At 40.2% G+C, this 17,915-nt stretch overlaps 2 protein-coding genes across 7 annotated transcripts in view; one reads left to right on the top strand and one right to left on the bottom strand.

Moving 5' to 3' along the window:
* Positions 1-320: 320 nt before the first annotated feature.
* hunk (hormonally up-regulated Neu-associated kinase) lies at positions 321-8,940 on the bottom strand. The gene is made up of 9 exons (XM_051121909.1): positions 8,368-8,940; positions 5,567-5,859; positions 5,409-5,464; positions 4,960-5,095; positions 4,743-4,870; positions 3,706-3,832; positions 3,450-3,618; positions 3,207-3,360; positions 321-2,154 (listed from the first exon to the last, which is right to left on the bottom strand). Exons 1-9 carry the CDS (start codon positions 8,605-8,607, stop codon positions 1,451-1,453), a joined length of 2,007 nt encoding a protein of 668 aa, XP_050977866.1. The 5' UTR covers positions 8,608-8,940; the 3' UTR covers positions 321-1,450.
* Positions 8,941-10,068: 1,128 nt separating this feature from the next.
* The window catches only part of b3glctb (beta 3-glucosyltransferase b), a 35,014-nt gene continuing 27,167 nt past the window's right edge, over positions 10,069-17,915 (top strand). For 3 of the 6 annotated variants that reach the window (XM_051121788.1, XM_051121790.1, XM_051121787.1), the window contains exons 1-4: positions 10,076-10,350; positions 10,580-10,617; positions 11,272-11,314; positions 13,048-13,157. In XM_051121788.1, the coding sequence (XP_050977745.1) occupies positions 10,302-10,350; positions 10,580-10,617; positions 11,272-11,314; positions 13,048-13,157 (240 nt within the window). In that variant the 5' untranslated portion in view covers positions 10,076-10,301. Of the gene's footprint in view, positions 10,351-10,579; positions 10,618-11,271; positions 11,315-13,047; positions 13,158-17,915 lie in introns of all 6 variants that reach the window. The other 3 variants (XM_051121792.1, XM_051121789.1, XM_051121791.1) reach the window with 3 other exon arrangements.

Below are 17,915 nucleotides of genomic sequence, written 5' to 3'. Positions count from 1 at the left end.
GTACTTGTTTTTGCTAAATAGTGGGGACCAAATGTCCCCACAAGGATAGTAAAACCTGAAGCCTGCGGTCCCCACAATGTCAAAAAATTATTAAAAATAGTAAATGATGTTTATCTAAAAGTGTAACAGTGCAAACATGTTTTCCGTGAGGGCTAGGTTTAGGGTTAGGGTTGGGTTAGAGGATAGACAATATCGTTTGGTCAGTATAAAATCTATAGAAGTCTATGGAAAGTCCCCACAATTCACAAAAACAAACGTGTGTGTGTGTGTGTGTGTGTGTGAACAAAAAAACCACAAATCTGTATTTAGTGTTTTGTGCATTTATTTGTGTGTCAAAAAAGCAATACATGCCGATTTAAAATAGAAAATTCAGAACAGAAATAATATTTTTTGAATATAAATATTAAAATCTTTTTTACAGCATTAAAAAAATCTTCTTTTCAACTTGGCAAAAAGCAAATCATTACAAAACTTACAAAAGACCTTCAAATTCATCTTCACCGTAACAAAAGTACAAAGACATGTCACCAAAAAACTGACATCACATTTTTTAAAATCCTGGTGTGCATGCAAATAGTTGAGATTTGAAGACAGAAAGTTCACAGCTTAGCCTTCTGTGCACGTGAAGACTGTGAAAGAGGTCTGCTTTGTAATCTAATGTGTAATGACAGCATGAATCACCGCTAAACACATGGAATGAAAGACACTTGTGTTCTATGTACAGGCGGGTTTGAATCACCACCCTGGTCAAATATATACACACAATATTGCACAATCTATTTTTCACCCAACATGATGCTTTGTAATGAATCTTATACACTAAGAATTCAAATAACGCTGAAAATCTTTCAGTACAGCCAAAGGCTGAACGCAAGATAGTTAAGGCTATACAAAATGCCAGCAATCCCCTAAAGAGGAAAAGCAAGAGGAATGTCATCTTCCCATTTAATATTGACAGTTTGACTACAGGTTTAAAAGTGAGGCTACTGGAAAAGTTTAGCATCGTTGACCTGAGCGTCATTACAATTTGAGGTTGAATAAAGTAAGAGTTTAAAAATCACTAATATTGTTTGATCAAAAACCCCTCCAGTCGTTCATTAACAGTCTTATTAGTACACACATTATTGTGGGCAGTGACAGCTTTGTGCGTTAAAGGTTGTGGCTTAGCTGCTACATGGCACTTAGACTAAGAAGCATGTTGTACGTGCTGCTGCATGTGAACTTGACGTTCGGTGTCTGCTGTCCTGGGGCTGTGCAACCTCAAGATCTAACTTTACACAGTGTTCAGAGCCTATATGGTCTCTGCAAGCCTTCACTCAAGGTATGTGTATGACACATGCCAAAAACCTCCCCGTGGGCTCTGATCTACGTGTGGGAAGCCCAGCAGTACAAACTGCAAGCATTGTTGGTTACTGCATACATCTGACTTAATATAATCGAAAAGTTCTCCTCAGCACAGGGTTTTGAGAGCCCCTGAGGCACAGAGCAGAGTTTGCATATGGTAGGGAGTTGGAGACTCCACTTCCACCACACGCTCTGGCTTGAACTGGGGCAGCTGGAAGTTGAAGGGCCCCACTTTTTTCTTTAAAATCTGCCCGATGCCCATGGAAGGGAACTTGATGCGGAGCTGAGGGCTGTCGGGTCCCTCGCTAGCCCCGCTGCTGGGCGGGCTCCCGCTTGAATCTGAGGAGCTCAACCAATCTGAAGCGGGAGCACATTTCTTAGGCTGAGGTTTGACGATGAGAACAGGCGGACTGGGGATCGTAGCCTTCTTCAAGTACGAGCTTTCTGGCTGAAAAGCCGACACGTGTCGAGGCGGAGAGAGCTGTCCGTTGGTCAGCTTGAACCATGGCGCCGGAGGAGGGTCTTCGCTTAGTTCCTTTCTTGCGGAAGCCCAGGAATGAGAGCCGAGGGAGGACGGTGGACGTGGGGAGGGGTTGACAGCTTTTGAGCGATCTTTGGAGCTGTCTTTCTGGGCCGGCTGGGTCTCGGGTGTGGGATGGGTTGGGGTCGGATGTGGAGTCGGCTGTGGGGTCGTCTGTGGGGTCGGGTACAGGGGGTGGATCTCCATGTACTCCAGAGAGGAGGAGGTGATGCAACCACCACGTCCTGAGTAAACATCTTTAAAACCTCCAGTCACAGCTTTCAGAAGACCTGACAAAATGAAAGAGGAAAGATTCAGAACCGATCCAACTTTTGTCTCTGGGCCAGTTTTACTAACAGCTTGCACCAACGCAAACCGTCTTTTGGTGTCAAAATTGTACTGTCAGATTTTACTAAACACGTGCAGTGACGAATTAGCACTGAAAAGGCGTGGACATGGTTGTTTTGGTGCCTGACCTTATTGAATATACATTTGTAAGAGTTTCCCTTTCAGATGCAAAACTTAAATGTTTTACTAACGTTTGTGCTCGTCAAATTACTGGCATTTGTGCCATTATTTAAAAAAACAAGTCTTAAACTATTTTGCGCTTGAAATGGCTGCAGTTGTTCTTGCTAGGAGGAGGCACTGCAGAGAACAGAGCGTGTGTGGTAGAAGGAAGAGGATTTCCACATGTATTAATTTATTTGGAATGCCAGAAAAACACATTATTCAAACATATCGTTTGCCAAGCCAATGAGCCAACAATTTTTTTAAATTTGCTTTAGGAAATAAAAGACAACTTGGAACTCTCAACTAGGAGAGTCACGCAGTACCAGGTCTATCAAAACTTCTAGTTGTTTTGGAATTACGCTCTCGCACTAACCTGCCCTGTTTAGTAAAACTGGCCTGTTTCACGTTATATTGAGTTGAAGTGTCTTTGAGGCTCTGAATGCTTCAGTACAGTCACATGACAAGCAAACAAGCAAGTAAGAGTGAGTGGAACAGGTTTTCTATATGTGCCTGATGAAGTCATCTTTAATCTTCAAACTTCTGTGATCTTTCTACATGATAACAACCTGAACAACCCTAAAGGGTTTACATTTGTCTCCGATTGATTTACTGTCACCCTAGTAAAAATTCTGGAATTATCCCTCAGGTATCAGAGCTTATTTCAAAGCTGCTTTCGCCAAAGAGCTATATTGAAAAACGGTTTAATTTGTACCATTGTATATGTAGTATGTCTTCTCATTCTCAAATAATTATCATCACATACGGCTAAATCACATCTCAACCACATGATTGGTTCATACACATCTATAGTCTAGTTTCAATAGGCTCTCACCATTTCTAGGTTGCTTCTTCTTGGTGGGGCCTTTGTTTACAGCGAGATACACGGGCGTCTGTTTGGGTGGAATCGTAACCTTCTCAACGTGCTTCCTCCATTGCGTCTGGAATAGCTCGTATCTTTTCTCCGACTCCATGTTGTACTCTTTCTCCTGTGAGAAACGCAGCACGTTAAACTCAGGAGATAGAACGGAAATGGTTCTGTGCAGGACATACAAAGTCATTGTTTTTTCACACTTACCCTGTACTCTTTTGAGAGTCTCTTCATCTTCTTGTTAAGGAGGAAGTACACAGTCAGCGTGTGGCAAGCTTTGTTAGTGAGCACCGCACTCAGAACCTCACTGTGTTTGTAGCCCATTTTCTCAGTCATGTGGAGCAGAACCGTGTGGTTGATCTCCTCAATGTGGATCCTAAAGACATTTTAGGTCATAATAAGTCATAAAAGAGCAAATAGACAAGATTCGGCATTGACCTGCAAGCATGTTAAGATAACCAACCTATTTAAGTAAGGAACTCCAGTGTGAGGGTTGCCCAACTGCAGCCACTGATCAGCCATCACTTGGTGGATGTTGGGTCTCTTGTCGGGGTCAGGCTCGAGAAGTCTCCTTAGCAGACTGGTGGCAGCTGTGAACACAGACAAGAAGCTATGAGGCCTTTGTGCAATTTAACTTGCTTTAAGAAAACATTGAAAAAACTCAGTTTCAATCCCCCATATATTACATAAGTCAAAGGATGAGCATACAGCCTTGCGTCCTTGAGATGCTAAATCCAGGTGTTATATAATGAGGCTAATCTCATTTCAACACTGCATCATCTTGTAGTAATATATCCACTCACAGATTAAGTAGTGAATGAATCACCTATTCTTGAGAACACTCATGTAAGTATATCGCAGTGGAAAACAAAATGCGATTAACCGCAATGTTTACCATATCATCTTATCAAAATATTTTTTTCTGCTTGCATAATATGAGATAACAACGAGATAAATGCGAAAGTACATACTATGGAAACACCTTACTTCAGTGGTTAAGAAGTGCCGTTAAGAAATCTGAACAAAGCAACTGCTATAGTTTCTTCTTGACTAAAACCAGTTTTTCTTGTGGTTGTCTGGCATGTTTGCAGTAAACATAGTGTTTATGAACCGACAACATTGCACTGAGAATTTAAAAAATGAGTTCTTGAGTATTCACATGTTTGATGTAAATAAAATGAACCATGATGGTTACAGGTAAATGCATAACTGCTGTTGCAAGCTAGTTCCAATGAAATAATTATGTAGGTTTCATTGTTGGACAATGAAGATTCTCTGTTTTATTAGATTTGGGATCTGAGATGTTTAAAACACCAGCACCACACTAGACTAAAAAAGATGCAGTTTCACAAAGACTTCATTCATGCACGACATTTGGAGCATGATACCCATTACAACGTAATTGGTAGGAGGACACAAGCTTATTTTCAGCTTGCTTGTTCTTGTTCGAATGTGAGCTTTTTGGTCATAAACATCTTAGAGATGCAGTTCTCTCAATACCTGAAGAAATCGATGGAGGTAGAGGGTTCATATCCTTGTCCACCATCCTCTGATGCAGGGCTTTCAGGCTAAATGGCTCCACGGTGAATGGTAGGGTACCGGTGAGCATAGCATACATGTTCACCCCTCTACAGTGAAAAACATACATAGAGTCAAATTCAGAAAAATGTACCAAATGCAAACTTAGTTTATGGTTTTTCACGTTTTGTGAACTCACATTGACCAGACATCCACTTTGGGCCCGTATTTCTTTCTTGAGAGAAGCTCAGGGGCGGCGTATGCTGGGCTGCCGCACTGTGTGCTGAAGGGATCAGAGTATCCCAGAATGCCCGCACAGTTACTTAGTCCAAAATCTGTATTGGGAAAACAGAGAGAGGGTAATTGCATGTACTTTCTCATAGAAGGATTGACCTTCCCACTAGGAAGGGGTGCAAAAGGGTTTATGGCTGCCCAACACTAACCCCGTCTGTCACACACAGCTGCTAAATAAAAGCTATGCGTTTGTCGGCCGTCTCACAAAGAGGTGAGAGGTCATTTGTTTTTAATGAGATACTGATTGCTCAATCAGTCCTCACCAGATGCTAAAGATGAGCACTTCCATGTCACTTCACTTTAGGTCATTAAATGTAAAAACTTTCCATAATGTAGCTCTCAGACGATGCTTACCGATCAGCTTTATGTTGTCCTGGTCATCAAGGAGGAGATTTTCAATCTTTAAGTCTCTGTTGAAATTAAGACAGAAAAATGTATCTACACGTGGTTTCTCGGCTTTCAGAGTTACTTTATAATTCTTAGAAAAGTCTTATTTAAAAGTCGCCACTCACCTGTGAACGACTCCTGCCCTGTGCAGGTGCTCCACTGCCATGACTAGCTGGCGTACATATTTTTGGGCTTCTCTTTCTTCCAGCCTTTTCTTCTCGTAAATGTGGTTCATGAGGTTTCCACCAGGGCAGAGCTCCATGACGAGGTAGTAGCTGTTCTCAGTCTCCAGGATGTCCAGCAGTTGGGTGATGTTGGGGTGCCGGATCATCTGCTGAATCTGTCCTTCACGCCGCAAGTTCTTTGTGACATACGAGTCCTTTTTGGCCTTCCTCTTGTCAATCACTTTCACTGCCACCTGTTGGGCAAAATAAAAAGGAGATTTAGCCAACACATAAAACACAGATGGAGTGTTTAGTGCATGTACAGAATCATTCTAACAGCCCTGAACAGGTGAGGCAAGCCAGACGGGACTCTTATTTCACATTTGCCTGTCTCCTCACGTCTCAAGGGTTGAATGTTTGACCCTGAGATCCTGTGGAGGACTCGATGGGGGAGGGATAAGGACAAATGACCGATGTGCAGCCTTTCAAACACCTCCAAATGGCTTGTTAATGCCACCCATTTGTCACCAACATGCTGTAAACCACTAATGCTGTATAAACATTAAGTTGAACAGAGATCTGCCCCTTCAAAAAGCATATGTTCATGGTATATGAGAGAATTAGCATGACTGTGTTTTTCGATTAGGTGGGAGGGGAGGGTCTTTGTTCTTTATCAAACCAGATTTCTTTGTCCTAAGTTGAAAGTCCCCCTGTATGCTGTAACAATAGCCTAGTGCTATTGGTTCCGCCCTTGATCAAAGAGCCCCCGAGCATGACCCGAAGAGGGTTCAAGGGGTGACCTGCTGTGCCACCACAAATCATCAGGCACAAAAAAGACTGTCATACGTGGCCAATTGAGAAGATAATTGGATCAATTACTTCAACGTACCGAGCAAAAGGGGCAGAATCCCCTCCCTAAAATGCTAATCCAACATTACTGGATCTTATCCGCCGTGTTCTGCCAGCATTGTTGATGAGGGCGATTGGTGGTCGATGGTTAAAGGGGGGGGTGGCGGGGACCCCCAGAGCCTCAGACTAACGTGTTGTTTTTCTCTCCGGCAGACAAAGGCGGCGAGGGTGTGAAAGTGGGTTAGATACGCACACAACATACATGGGGGAAGCATGTGCTATTGCCCACCGATCGTGAGCCCCGCCCCACCCTGTCTGTTTTTCTAGGTGATGTCAGAGAACGAGAGCGAGGCTGGAGACAAGAGGAGCACGAGGCAGCCTTGGTTCTCTTTGTGATTGCTAGCGTTTGCATCATCGCCCGGGACAGACCTCTTCTCCTTCCCACAGCAACAGGGAAAGGAGGCAAGAAGGCTAAAAAACAAATGGCTGATATACCAAGAAGATATTTCAAGTCATTCAGTGGAAGAGTAAACAGCTTTCATTTTCTATACAAGAATTGAAGTTCCAAGGAATTCCAAGGAAGCCAGTTCTATAGAAAATCACACCCTGCTAAAATGGAAAGTGTTATTCCAAGTCAACAAATTAGAGGAAATAATGAACACACCCTATAGATTTCACATATTTAGCATACAGTCTGCTTCACTTCTACACTGCTGAGAAATATTTCTTCATTCTGAATGACTGCACACTTTCTCTGGGGTAATCTGAGATTAATACAGACACCTGAATGCAAACAGGCTCAAGGATTGTCTCTGTTACCTAATTGAATTTTCGTGATGAGGAACATGAGACCAGTGAGAAACAACTCAACCTGATGATCAGGGGATGGTGTTTATGACATTCCCTGCCAAAGGAGCCCTCCAAAGACAACATAAACTGACATCTAGTTGCTTTTTAAATCAAATTCATCTTTTAACTTATCATAAACAGTAAATTTGTAAGCATTACTAAATAAGAAATACAAGCATTCAAGTCATGGTCCGTAGAGTGGCTTTGCCTGCCATAGGCACTGAGGTTGACCAAAACAATCAAGACAGATGTTATTTCTTTTTAACTTACAATCTTTCGTATTCAGACAATGACATAAACCAGTAGATGAACTAGCAGTAGTAAATAATAAATGCAACAGCATTCAAGTCATGCAATGGCTGCATTTTCAACAGTTTGGACTGCACTTGTGTTAACATTTCTTATTCAGACAATGGAATGAACAAACAGATCAACTAAATGTAGTATATAACAAATGCAGCAGCATTCTAGTCATGCATTGGCTGGATTTTTAACAGTTTGGACTTCAGTTGTGTTAACATTTTCTTTTTCAGACAATGATATGAACATAGATAAACTAAATGTAGTAAATAAATGCAACAGCATTCAAGTCATTGTTTTGGCTGCATTCAGACGAATGCATATTGACTGGATGTTATAGAATAAATAAATATACATACATATATAGAACAAATAAACAAACTGCATATTGAAAACACTATCAATATGCAATGTTAGTGTTATTTAAATGTCACTGCTCAAACACAATAGAACACAAAATATTCTAATGGTTTCCACTATGAACAAACCATCAACTTTCAATCATTAAAACCATTAAAAAATGGTTTTCTGTAATGTTTTTTTTTTGGGACATATTCCATTAGAATTTATTGGTTTTAACAAGCCACCAACAGAAGGTGACCAATTACCAGTAGAGACCAACAGGGTCCATTACAGTTTTCATTAAAACCAATACAAGTCCCATTATAAGCAATAAAACCATTACAAATTTTGTGATGGGGTCTATTGTTTTTTGTTTTGTTTTTTCAGCAGGGCTGACAGTGCTGCATATTGAATCTTCTCACCTTCTCGGCGGTGGTCACATGAAGTCCCTCTCGCACTTTGGCGAATGACCCTTCTCCCAGCTTCCTCCCGATGAGATAATTCCCAACTCTTTTCGTGTGGTAAAAGTTTCGGAGGATGTCACCTGGAGGACCGCTGCTCAGAGACGAAGGAGGGGTGTTTTCGGTGGCTGCGGGAGCCGGAGCTTTCATCCCCAAAATCCTCCCGCTATCCATCCCCATGTCTGTTCCAGCGTCGGGCATCCCTGCGCCTGTTGAACAAAACCTGTTGTTCTCTAAATCTACCGTTACTCAGGGGGACATCTAAGTCCCTGTCCCTAATACTAAACACTGACAAACGCGCCACCTGTTCGGCTCAGCTGGCTGTCAATACGCAAACTACAGGATTGTAATAGTTTTACGTAAGTATTTCATTCGTCATGGGATAATTAATACAGTCTTATGGATATGCGGACGCTAAGCTAAAGTTCCCCGCAACCTCTCTGCATCTGAGAGAGAAGTAAGTGAGTGTCGGACTGCCGAGTCTCTCACATTTGTTATTTGAAGTTAGTTTCCCGGGACGGGGTGGGGGCGTTTCTTATTTGCTAGAAAATCCCTTCTCAGTCACTGGGCTAAAATCAAATCCAATCAGTGGTCGCGCCGCGACCAGAGGCTCCGCCCTCTTCTGAGTTGTAAAATTAGCCCCGCCTCTCAATCATGCTTACCTAGACAACAAAGAGCATGTTGCTGAGGGGTCAGACTCGCCGTGATACTTGATTTCTATCAGCTTTCCCCGGTGATGGTTTACGTAAACCGCTTTTGGCTGACCTATTGGTCGCGGCTAAATTATCTATCGATTATTCATTCAAATGACACAGAGATGCTAATACACACAAACAAGTTTTATGCAGTGATGTCATACATATGTTGTGGAGCGTTGCTAATAACATTTCACCACATTAGATAGAATCACACTTACATTATTACATAAACACTTTACTTTCTATCGCACATTATATTTATTATCTTTATTTTTGTATCGTTCCCCTACTTTTTTATTACCTCACCCTGTTTGTTTTCTACACTAATTCAATAGTTTAAGCATTTAATATTGTAACAAATATGCCGAATAATATAATACATAACAAATAAGCCTCAAACTGTTTTTAATCTATTTAAACGTGTTGCTATTTTAACATCATCCAATAAAACAAAACACTGTATCCTACAAATAATAGAAAGACCACCAATGTCGTTTAGGTTCTTTCAAATTAACTTAAATTGTGTTGATCATACATACACGTGTTTTGTAAACGACATCCTTGGCTTTTTTTAACCTCTCAGCGATGACTATCCTGACATGATTAATAGACCTCCACAACAATGGAAGTTTTTTTTTTTTTTATAAGACACACTATTGCGTCACCACACCCCGGCTAGCATGGAGCTTGTTTACATTACCATGCGGTCATGAGACGAGCGATGTACAGAGAAATGAAGATGAGTAGGTCTATTGCGCCCTCTATCGGTAATATGATGTAGAACACGTAGGACAAATGCCTATTTATCCATCTATCAGGAAATTTTACGTGCTCAAGGGCACATAAGGTGAAAGACCAGACTAGAATCAGAATAGCTTGTTGTTCGACCTTTGTGTTAGCATCCTTTGTATGCTATCAAACCTCTGTTGCATTATGCATAAGCTGTCGCGATGAAATGTCAATAAATTGTACGATCCTGGCCATCTCATTACCTGCTTTGTTTAAATAAATATTTACCTGGACCAAGCGATCAATGCCACTAACGTAGACGTAATCATCATACGCCACCGCTGACCACCAGAGGGCGCACCTCACCAGCTTTATTGCTCGATTCTGGCGTATTCGGATTTGTTCTGTCTTTCTGCGGCCGGTGTGATACCCACTAGCTTTTTGGCACGCTAACCCCCGTTAAAAGCTATGCCTGGATACACTGTCATATATTTCTGCTGTTTTCTGCTCCCCTTTGGTGAGTCGGCGATATTCACATTCTCATAATAAACAACGCTGGCTCTGTTAGCCAAATGAGAGCGTTTCTGTCACAACTGTAAACACACACCTGTCATTTTGTTACAAATAAGTAGCGACATTTCTATGTCCAGTGGACCTAATTAAAATACAACAATACATTAACTGTGTTTGTTTAAAGAAATGTCATTTTGTATATGCTTACAGGTAAACTTTCTTTTTCTCCTCAGTGCCTACTTGCATTGCTTTTAACGACGGAAACTCAGAAGTAAGAAACGCTTTTAACGTTATATTTGTGCATAAAATGCATGTAATATATTAATGTAGTTTATGTTTGAGGTATGATTGTTTTGTGCATATTTATATCAAACTCGGGGCAGTTCTTGTCTTGATAAATGACCCCTCATAAGTTCCGCCATAAAAAAGCAATCCTACCTTAACTGTTACCTTCAGACACATTCAAACAGCCCGCGAAATTTGTCTATTTTTTGCTATCTGTTTATTTTCTAATTATTGTTAGCATGGTAAATCAAATCTTCATATTCCAAATATTTATATCAGCCACTTCTTGGCTCAAACTCAAGGCCACCTTGTCCTGCAGAGCAGAGCAGACTTATATCTCATAACAGCAGCTCTGACAGACATCAGATTTACAGTCAATTTTAAAAAGTCCCCCATTTAATGCACTTAAGTCATCTCTCTACGTAGCTGACAATAAGTCATGTTGAACATGTTGAAAGCAAATTCGCATTAACTGTTCAACCTTTGAAAGCTTATGCTGTCTCTTTGATAAATAACAGCATTTGCACTTTGGTTATGTTCGCTTTCTATTTTAAGCAACTGGCCAATTTGTGTGAAATGTGTACAGAATAAATTCACATTATGACAGTAACATTAATGCCACATAATGTCACCTTCACAGAAACAGGAAAGAAGTGATTCACATGTCTTTGACCATCTTACTGGTGAGTTGCACGGTGTGACTTATTCTCTTTGATTATTTTAGTCAACATTAACAAGAATTGCGTGTAATTGCAGTAGGAAGATATCCAAACACATATCTGGTTTGAATATGCAGTGGAAATCAAAATTAGAGCACAATCATTAAATACTTGAATTTAACATTGGTAATCTTCATTGCTTAAAATGTGAAGGAATATTAGCTGTACTGTCCTACTAACATGTTTGACAAAATATCCAAGGCATTTCAACAAAAACCTTTATTTAGTGGAAAAAAACAGTGATCAGAATTAGAAAACGTAACCACTGTAGCACAAAAGAAGACTACAACTTAAATTTTGGAGGATTGCAGCTGTCAGAAATTAGTAGGAAGTGTTGAAGTCCATTGCTTTGAAGGACTTCAGCACATCTGCGGCCTCAGGACATCACTAGTTTCTCAGACTGCGCTGGAGTGATCTTGGTCCACTCTTCTTCCACTCTCTTCCATAGTTCGATAGTTCCTTAGTTTCAAGGAATTGCTTTATCTGTTTTGCATTGTGACGGGGGCATTGTCTTGCATGAAAATGGCAGGCTGATTGGGAGATGCTTGCAGGGAAGGAACTTGTTGCTTTTTGATCTGTTTTTTCACTGACTTCTTTACGCATTGTGCTTCAGACTTTCCTTAGTTTGGGGCATTGTCTTGCATGAAAATGGCAGGCTGATTGGGAGAGTTCTCTGTCCACACAACGTGCTCCTGAGCAAAGGGAAGGAACTGCATGTTGCTGAAGGAGGTTTTGATAAACATGCTTCCTCCGCCACCTTTCACTGACTTCTTTACGCACTTGGGCTTCAGTCTTTCCTTAGTTTGACACAGAACAAAATGTTTCCCATCAGAGCCAAATAAATTAAACTTGCTCTCATTACTACAGTGAACTTTGGAGCAGTTCTCTTATGTCCACACAATGTGCTCTTCAGCAAAGGTGAGCTTAGCCTTTTGATTCCTTCTGCTGATGAGAGACTTGGTCACTGCAGAGTGCGCTTTGAGTCAGACTTCTCTTAAACATGTCGGGACAGATCCTACTGTTCAGCACTGAACTGGCGTGCAATTCCAGCTGTGGTGTTGAACCAATTCCCCATTGAGAGTCTTTGTGTCTGTCTTTTCGTGCCTTTGTCTTACATGGACCAACAGCCTTTTTGGGGGACTTGAATTATTTAGTGTCATTGTAAACCTGCAGTATTCGAGAAATCACAGATTTTGGAACTTCTCCTGCAGTGGCTGATAGGATCATCCCTTTGGCCTTCATCTGGACAACCTGCCTGCCATCTTGCAATCTCAGTGAAAATTGGAGGATTTATTTTTTCCAAATAATTATGGAAATTAGCACCAGGTGCCAGATTAACACCCATAACGTGGAGTTTAAGTAATCTTTAAGTCTTCTCTAATTTTGATCAGAGTTATTTTTCAAATATCTCATGTAAGTTTCTCCTGTGCTTCAGAATACAGTTGTTTTATAAAATATGCTTAAAAACTGCCCTTCTACTCCAAATAGGACTAAGCAGTGACCTTGAAATTAAAGGTTTTTTTCTAATTTTGATCTCCACTGTATTTTTTTTCAAAATGCATTTAAGGTCACAAGTCCTATACATCAAGCAGATTATTTCAGATCAAACTGAGGTATATGAAAAATGTATTAACTCTGCTAGGCACTATAGAGTAATAGTTTTCTCTCCCATTCCTTATTCTCGTCCTCTATGGCAGAAGTGCGGGATGTGATATTTGTGATACGGAGTCAGAAAAACTCATATCATACCCACAGGGCTGAACAAAGAAGAACAGAGCTTCTCCATGAGGCTCAAATCCTAAACCAGGTAGTTTTATGGGATACTGTACAAGTCTGTTAAGTGTGGTTTAGCATACTTAGTTTTCAGTGCTTTGGTTAATATATACATATGTGACCCTGGACCATTTATACATAGTTTATGCAAGGGATAATCAATGGTTTGCCGTGCATTAAAGGATTTTAAATGCACAATGTGGAGGCTAATCTGCAAAGTTTAATGCACGGCAAGCCGTTGATTAATCCCGCTTATTCCATGGTCATTTGCAAATTTATAGACAAGTTAAAATTAGTATTGCTCTTTGCAGCAAACTATTTGACAGAATATGTAAAAATGACAGTTATTTTCGTCCGTTACAGCACATTATCTCTAACATTCTGCCAGCATCAAATCAGACAAGAAGATGAGATGAAATAGTGCGGTAAGATCACATTTATTCGAATGAATTATAGCATTTATTTCAATTTTCGATTGAGAGAGAGAGAGAGAAAGAGAAGACGAGAGGGATGACAGTTGTGTGTTACCTGCTGCGTGTCTGCGCGTCTCTCTCTACAAACAACTAATTAATTAAAAAACAGTGGTTTTACTACCTCGTTGCTGAGGAATATAATGTAGCGATCTAGTATGTAGGCTATTTTATTAATGAGAATTGCGGGGAGGCGTTTATATATGTGCGTAGCACAATGCGATCTCCAACCTCTGTGTGTGTGTGTGTACTTGTTCTTGCTACATTGTGTGTTACCTGCTGCGTGTCTGCGCGTCTCTCAAAACAACTAATTAATTAAAAAACAGTGGTTTTACTACCTCGTTGCTGAGGAATATAATGTTCTAGTATGTAGGCTATTTTATTAATGAGAATTGCATTTATATATGTGAGCAAATGTCCCAACCTCTGTGTGTGTGTGTGTACTTGTTCTTGCTACATTGTGTGGACCAAATGTCCCCACAAGGATAGTGAAACCTGAAATTTTTGACATGGTGGGGACCGGCCTGTGGTCAGACAGCCCATAGAATAAACATAAATAAGCTTTCCATTGATGTTTGGTTTGTTAAGATAGGACAGTATTTAGCCGAGATACAACTATTTGAAAATCTGGAATATGAGGGTGCAAAAAAATCTAAATATTGAGAAAATTGCCTTTAAAGTTGTCCAAATGAAGTTATTAGCAATGCATATTATTAAGTTTAAGTACTAACTGATTTTTGGCATAAAAGAAAAATTGATCATTTTGACCCATACAGTGTGTTTTTGGCTACTGCTACAAATATACCCATGCTACTTAAGACTACTTGTGGTCCACGGTCACATATTTCCCTTTATAATAACTTTATATTACTGTCATTTTAATGTTTTTTTTTTTTTATTATTATTATTTTTTATTTTTTAAATATGATGATAGAAAAACTCTGCAAAAGGCAATCTTGAATTTCATTTCCTTGCTTTAAAAAAAAAAAAAAAAATAGATTTGATTATTGGTGTTTCAGGACACATCCAAAGGTTCCAAAGTCCAAAGGCTGCACAGTGTCTTCACCAACTTCAGTGCAAAGGTGCAGTTATGTCTGTTCAGACCCACCTTAGCCCCCAGTCCCAAATGATACAGTAATTTTTAGGTAATGCATTTATAGCCATTACAGCCTGTGTAAAGATATTTAAATGCATTTCTGTGCCATCTTTGCAGTATAACCTTGCCACAATATAATAAACCATAAAGATTTATGCTTTCAGAAAACTCGTTCTTATAGCCACATGATGGCACTGTTGTTTTAGAAAAAGCCAGATTGTTTTTATTTAGATTATGTGAAATTTGCTCTTCAATGTTACCAGTTGTTTTTGTGGTTTTCAAAATGTCTGTCACAATGACTACTCAATGGGGTGCTACTTTTTGTGTTTGCTTCTTGATTACTGATGTGAAAAGTCAAGTGCGTGCATGACAGTGTTCAATTTAGTGCGTGTGAGGGCCGTGTGTGACAATGAATCTCTTCGTTTTGTCAGATCAATCAGGAGTGTCCAGTTCTGCAGGTTTTTGTGCTAGTGTGATTACTAAAATAGATGGGTGGAAAGACACAGCATGTGTCTGTTGTGTGATTTATGTGCCATTTTTATGTCTACCAGCATGAGAGAGCTTGTGCATGTATATGCATCTTTGCTGCCCAAAACCTGACTGGTAAGGTGGACAGAAAAATCATGTCTTCTCATATGTCACAATTATGGAAATTACAGTTTAGAAGTAACATCTAAATAAATCTAAGCTGGATATTGGCTTGACAAAGCCTTGCTTAAAATTGTTATTCAGTAAAGAGCTATAATGCATTTAGAATTAGACTTTAAAGGTATACAATTCTAGATGGAAAGATAGCTGCTTTATCGTTGGACTATTATTATAATAAATATGACCAAATATGGCTTCCCCAAACATTGACTTCTGAGGTACTTTTGTATTGCAGAGAACAGATGGTTCACTTCTGTCTGTTTTGTAAATGTTGATCATTTTGTGTTTTACAACAACAGCTAGCATTTGAAAATGACTTCTGACAGGTGTTTGTTTCCTAGCAAGAAGATGAAATATTGTACAATCTTTGCAAAAAGTACTGTTGCAGTTAGAGCCTTAGGTAAGCATTTTTTATTATGCCTCTTATTTTCTCAGGTGAGGTTGTTCCAGACTGGTTTATCTTGACATTCCTTTGTTCATCAAGCCATCTGTTTCCGAGCCTTTGGCCTTTAAGTGTTTTTAGTTCCTCATTGATGTATATTTTACATTCAGAAGATTCTCATGGCTAATTAGCTATCTGAACTCCCAACATACTTTTATTTAAAAAAGCAGCCAAAAGCAGACGTTTCTAAATTAAATTTCACCTTCTGTGAGTCGTACCACGTAATGAGGCTCTAGATGACTCTTCTCCTTCGCACAGTTTTACCCGAGCCCACCTTCATGAGCTTCGTTTGATTTTTGAAAGCTGAGAGACTTATTTTTGGTAGTCAGCCTTATTAGAAGGCTGTTTTCACAGTGGGTGTTGTGGGAAGGATTGGAGGATTGGGGCTATGGAGCGGGAAGGTGAGAACGCTTCAGCTGGCATCTTGACCTCCCGTTGATCAACAGGACTCCTTGGGGCTACGGCATGTGGAGAAGGTTTCCCAAACATTGCTCTGTCTGACACATCAGCTTTGCTCATTAACCACCGTGTGCTGGGTCGAGAAACTGGCAAGGGCAGGCCTGCTGACTGGCTGTGACTTGGCACTAGAAATCGTTTCTGGGAAGTGTTTCCATTGCATGGACTCAAAAGGCCAGTCTTGTTTCCACCTCATTGTTTTCCTTCTCTCTGCATTCTGTCATAATCATCATCCAGCATCTCTCTGCTGGCAGTGTAAGTGGCACTCGAGTTGGGCAACCATGCTACTTTGGTCACTCCTTTAAAAATGCAGCTGTCTCATAGCCTTCAAAGATCAGTCCACCATTTTACAATGGCATTTGGGTGTTGTTTATTAACCCCAGTCCTCAGAAACTACATTTTAACTTACCATTTTTAAAGGGATAGTTCACTCTAAAGTGAAAAGTTCTATCATCCTATCCTACCGTCCTATCTTCAGAACGCAAAGTAATATATTTATAATGAAATCTGCGAGCTTTCCTAGCCCTGCATAGACAGCAACGCAACTGACATGTTCAAGGCCCAGATAGATAGTAAAGACATTGACAACCAATGTCAAATGGACTATTTTAACAGTGTCCTTACTACCTTTCTGAGCTTTGAACGTGGTTGCATTGCTTTCTCTGCAGGGTCAGAAAGCTTTGGGATTTCATCAGTAATATCTTAATTTGTGTTCTGAAGATGAATAGAGGTCTTACGGGTTTGGAACGGTATGAGAGTGAGTAATTAATGACAGAATTAAAATTTTTGGCTGAACTAACCATTTAAGCGTTCTTCAGGATGTTTTTAAATAAGACTTGTTCTTCTTTGCTTGAGATAATGTGTGCAACTTGTGATCTTAAAATACTTTCTCCTCTTTCACCTTAAACGCCGGGACACACCAAGCCGATTTCAAAGAACTAGCGGCGACAAAAGCCGACAGTGTTGTCGCCTCGCTTCGGCAGCGTCGGGCCAAAAAGCTGCACTTGAGCACACCGCTCAGACTACAACCGACGGCAAGATAACGTGCATTCTGCGCCTGCACAAGAGGAGTGAGCTGTCTATATCAGCAGCTATCAATATTAAATATTCGCCATTTAAAAGGAGAAACCAAAACAAATATATACGAGATAAACACAGAAATACGAAACGTAAACAAAGCAGAGCTTGCTTACCATTTTAAATATCAGTAACGTTGATAGCTTTCATCATTTTAAGCGTCTCATGTTGTTAAGAAAACATTTGCGTATTGGAATGCTTGGGAAAGATCACGTAACATTAGAACAGCCTTCTGTCTGTGCCGCCTTCATTTACATGCTTGTTTTCATCACTTTCGCTTTATTCTCAGACACTGACTGAACACTAAACTCAACATCCAGTCAGAGTTCTCACTCATGGCGACGGCCCCGATACCGATTCAACATGGCCTACGTGGATAAACACGCAGAGACTGATTTTGATAATGGAACACTTTGCTGTATTTGAAAATCTTGCTGCAGATGCTCTTAGACAAGACAGAGAAAAGCCTTGAGAGCGAGAGAAGTGAGCAGAAAGGTTGTACAGAATGTTCTAATATGGAAGTGGTTTTGGCGTGTTTTATACAAATTACTACTTGTGGGCACATAACTCTCCCACTCATACAATAATTGTGGATTTATTTAC

The sequence above is a fragment of the Labeo rohita genome, chromosome 10 (genome assembly GCF_022985175.1).
Source record: "Labeo rohita strain BAU-BD-2019 chromosome 10, IGBB_LRoh.1.0, whole genome shotgun sequence".
NCBI classification, from domain to species: domain Eukaryota; kingdom Metazoa; phylum Chordata; class Actinopteri; order Cypriniformes; family Cyprinidae; genus Labeo; species Labeo rohita.
This window is presented reverse-complemented; position numbering and strand designations above follow the sequence as displayed.

Bases quoted from the DNA above. Each gene is read 5' to 3' on its own strand.
- hunk (XM_051121909.1), bottom strand. From the start codon at position 8,607: ATGCCCGACGCTGGAACAGACATGGGGATGGATAGCGGGAGGATTTTG. The intron at 5,465-5,566 runs GTGAGTGGCGAC...TAATTTCAACAG, and splicing joins AGGGCAGGAGTCGTTCACAG to AGACTTAAAGATTGAAAATC. The intron at 3,361-3,449 runs GTAAGTGTGAAA...CGTTTCTCACAG, and splicing joins GACTCTCAAAAGAGTACAGG to GAGAAAGAGTACAACATGGA.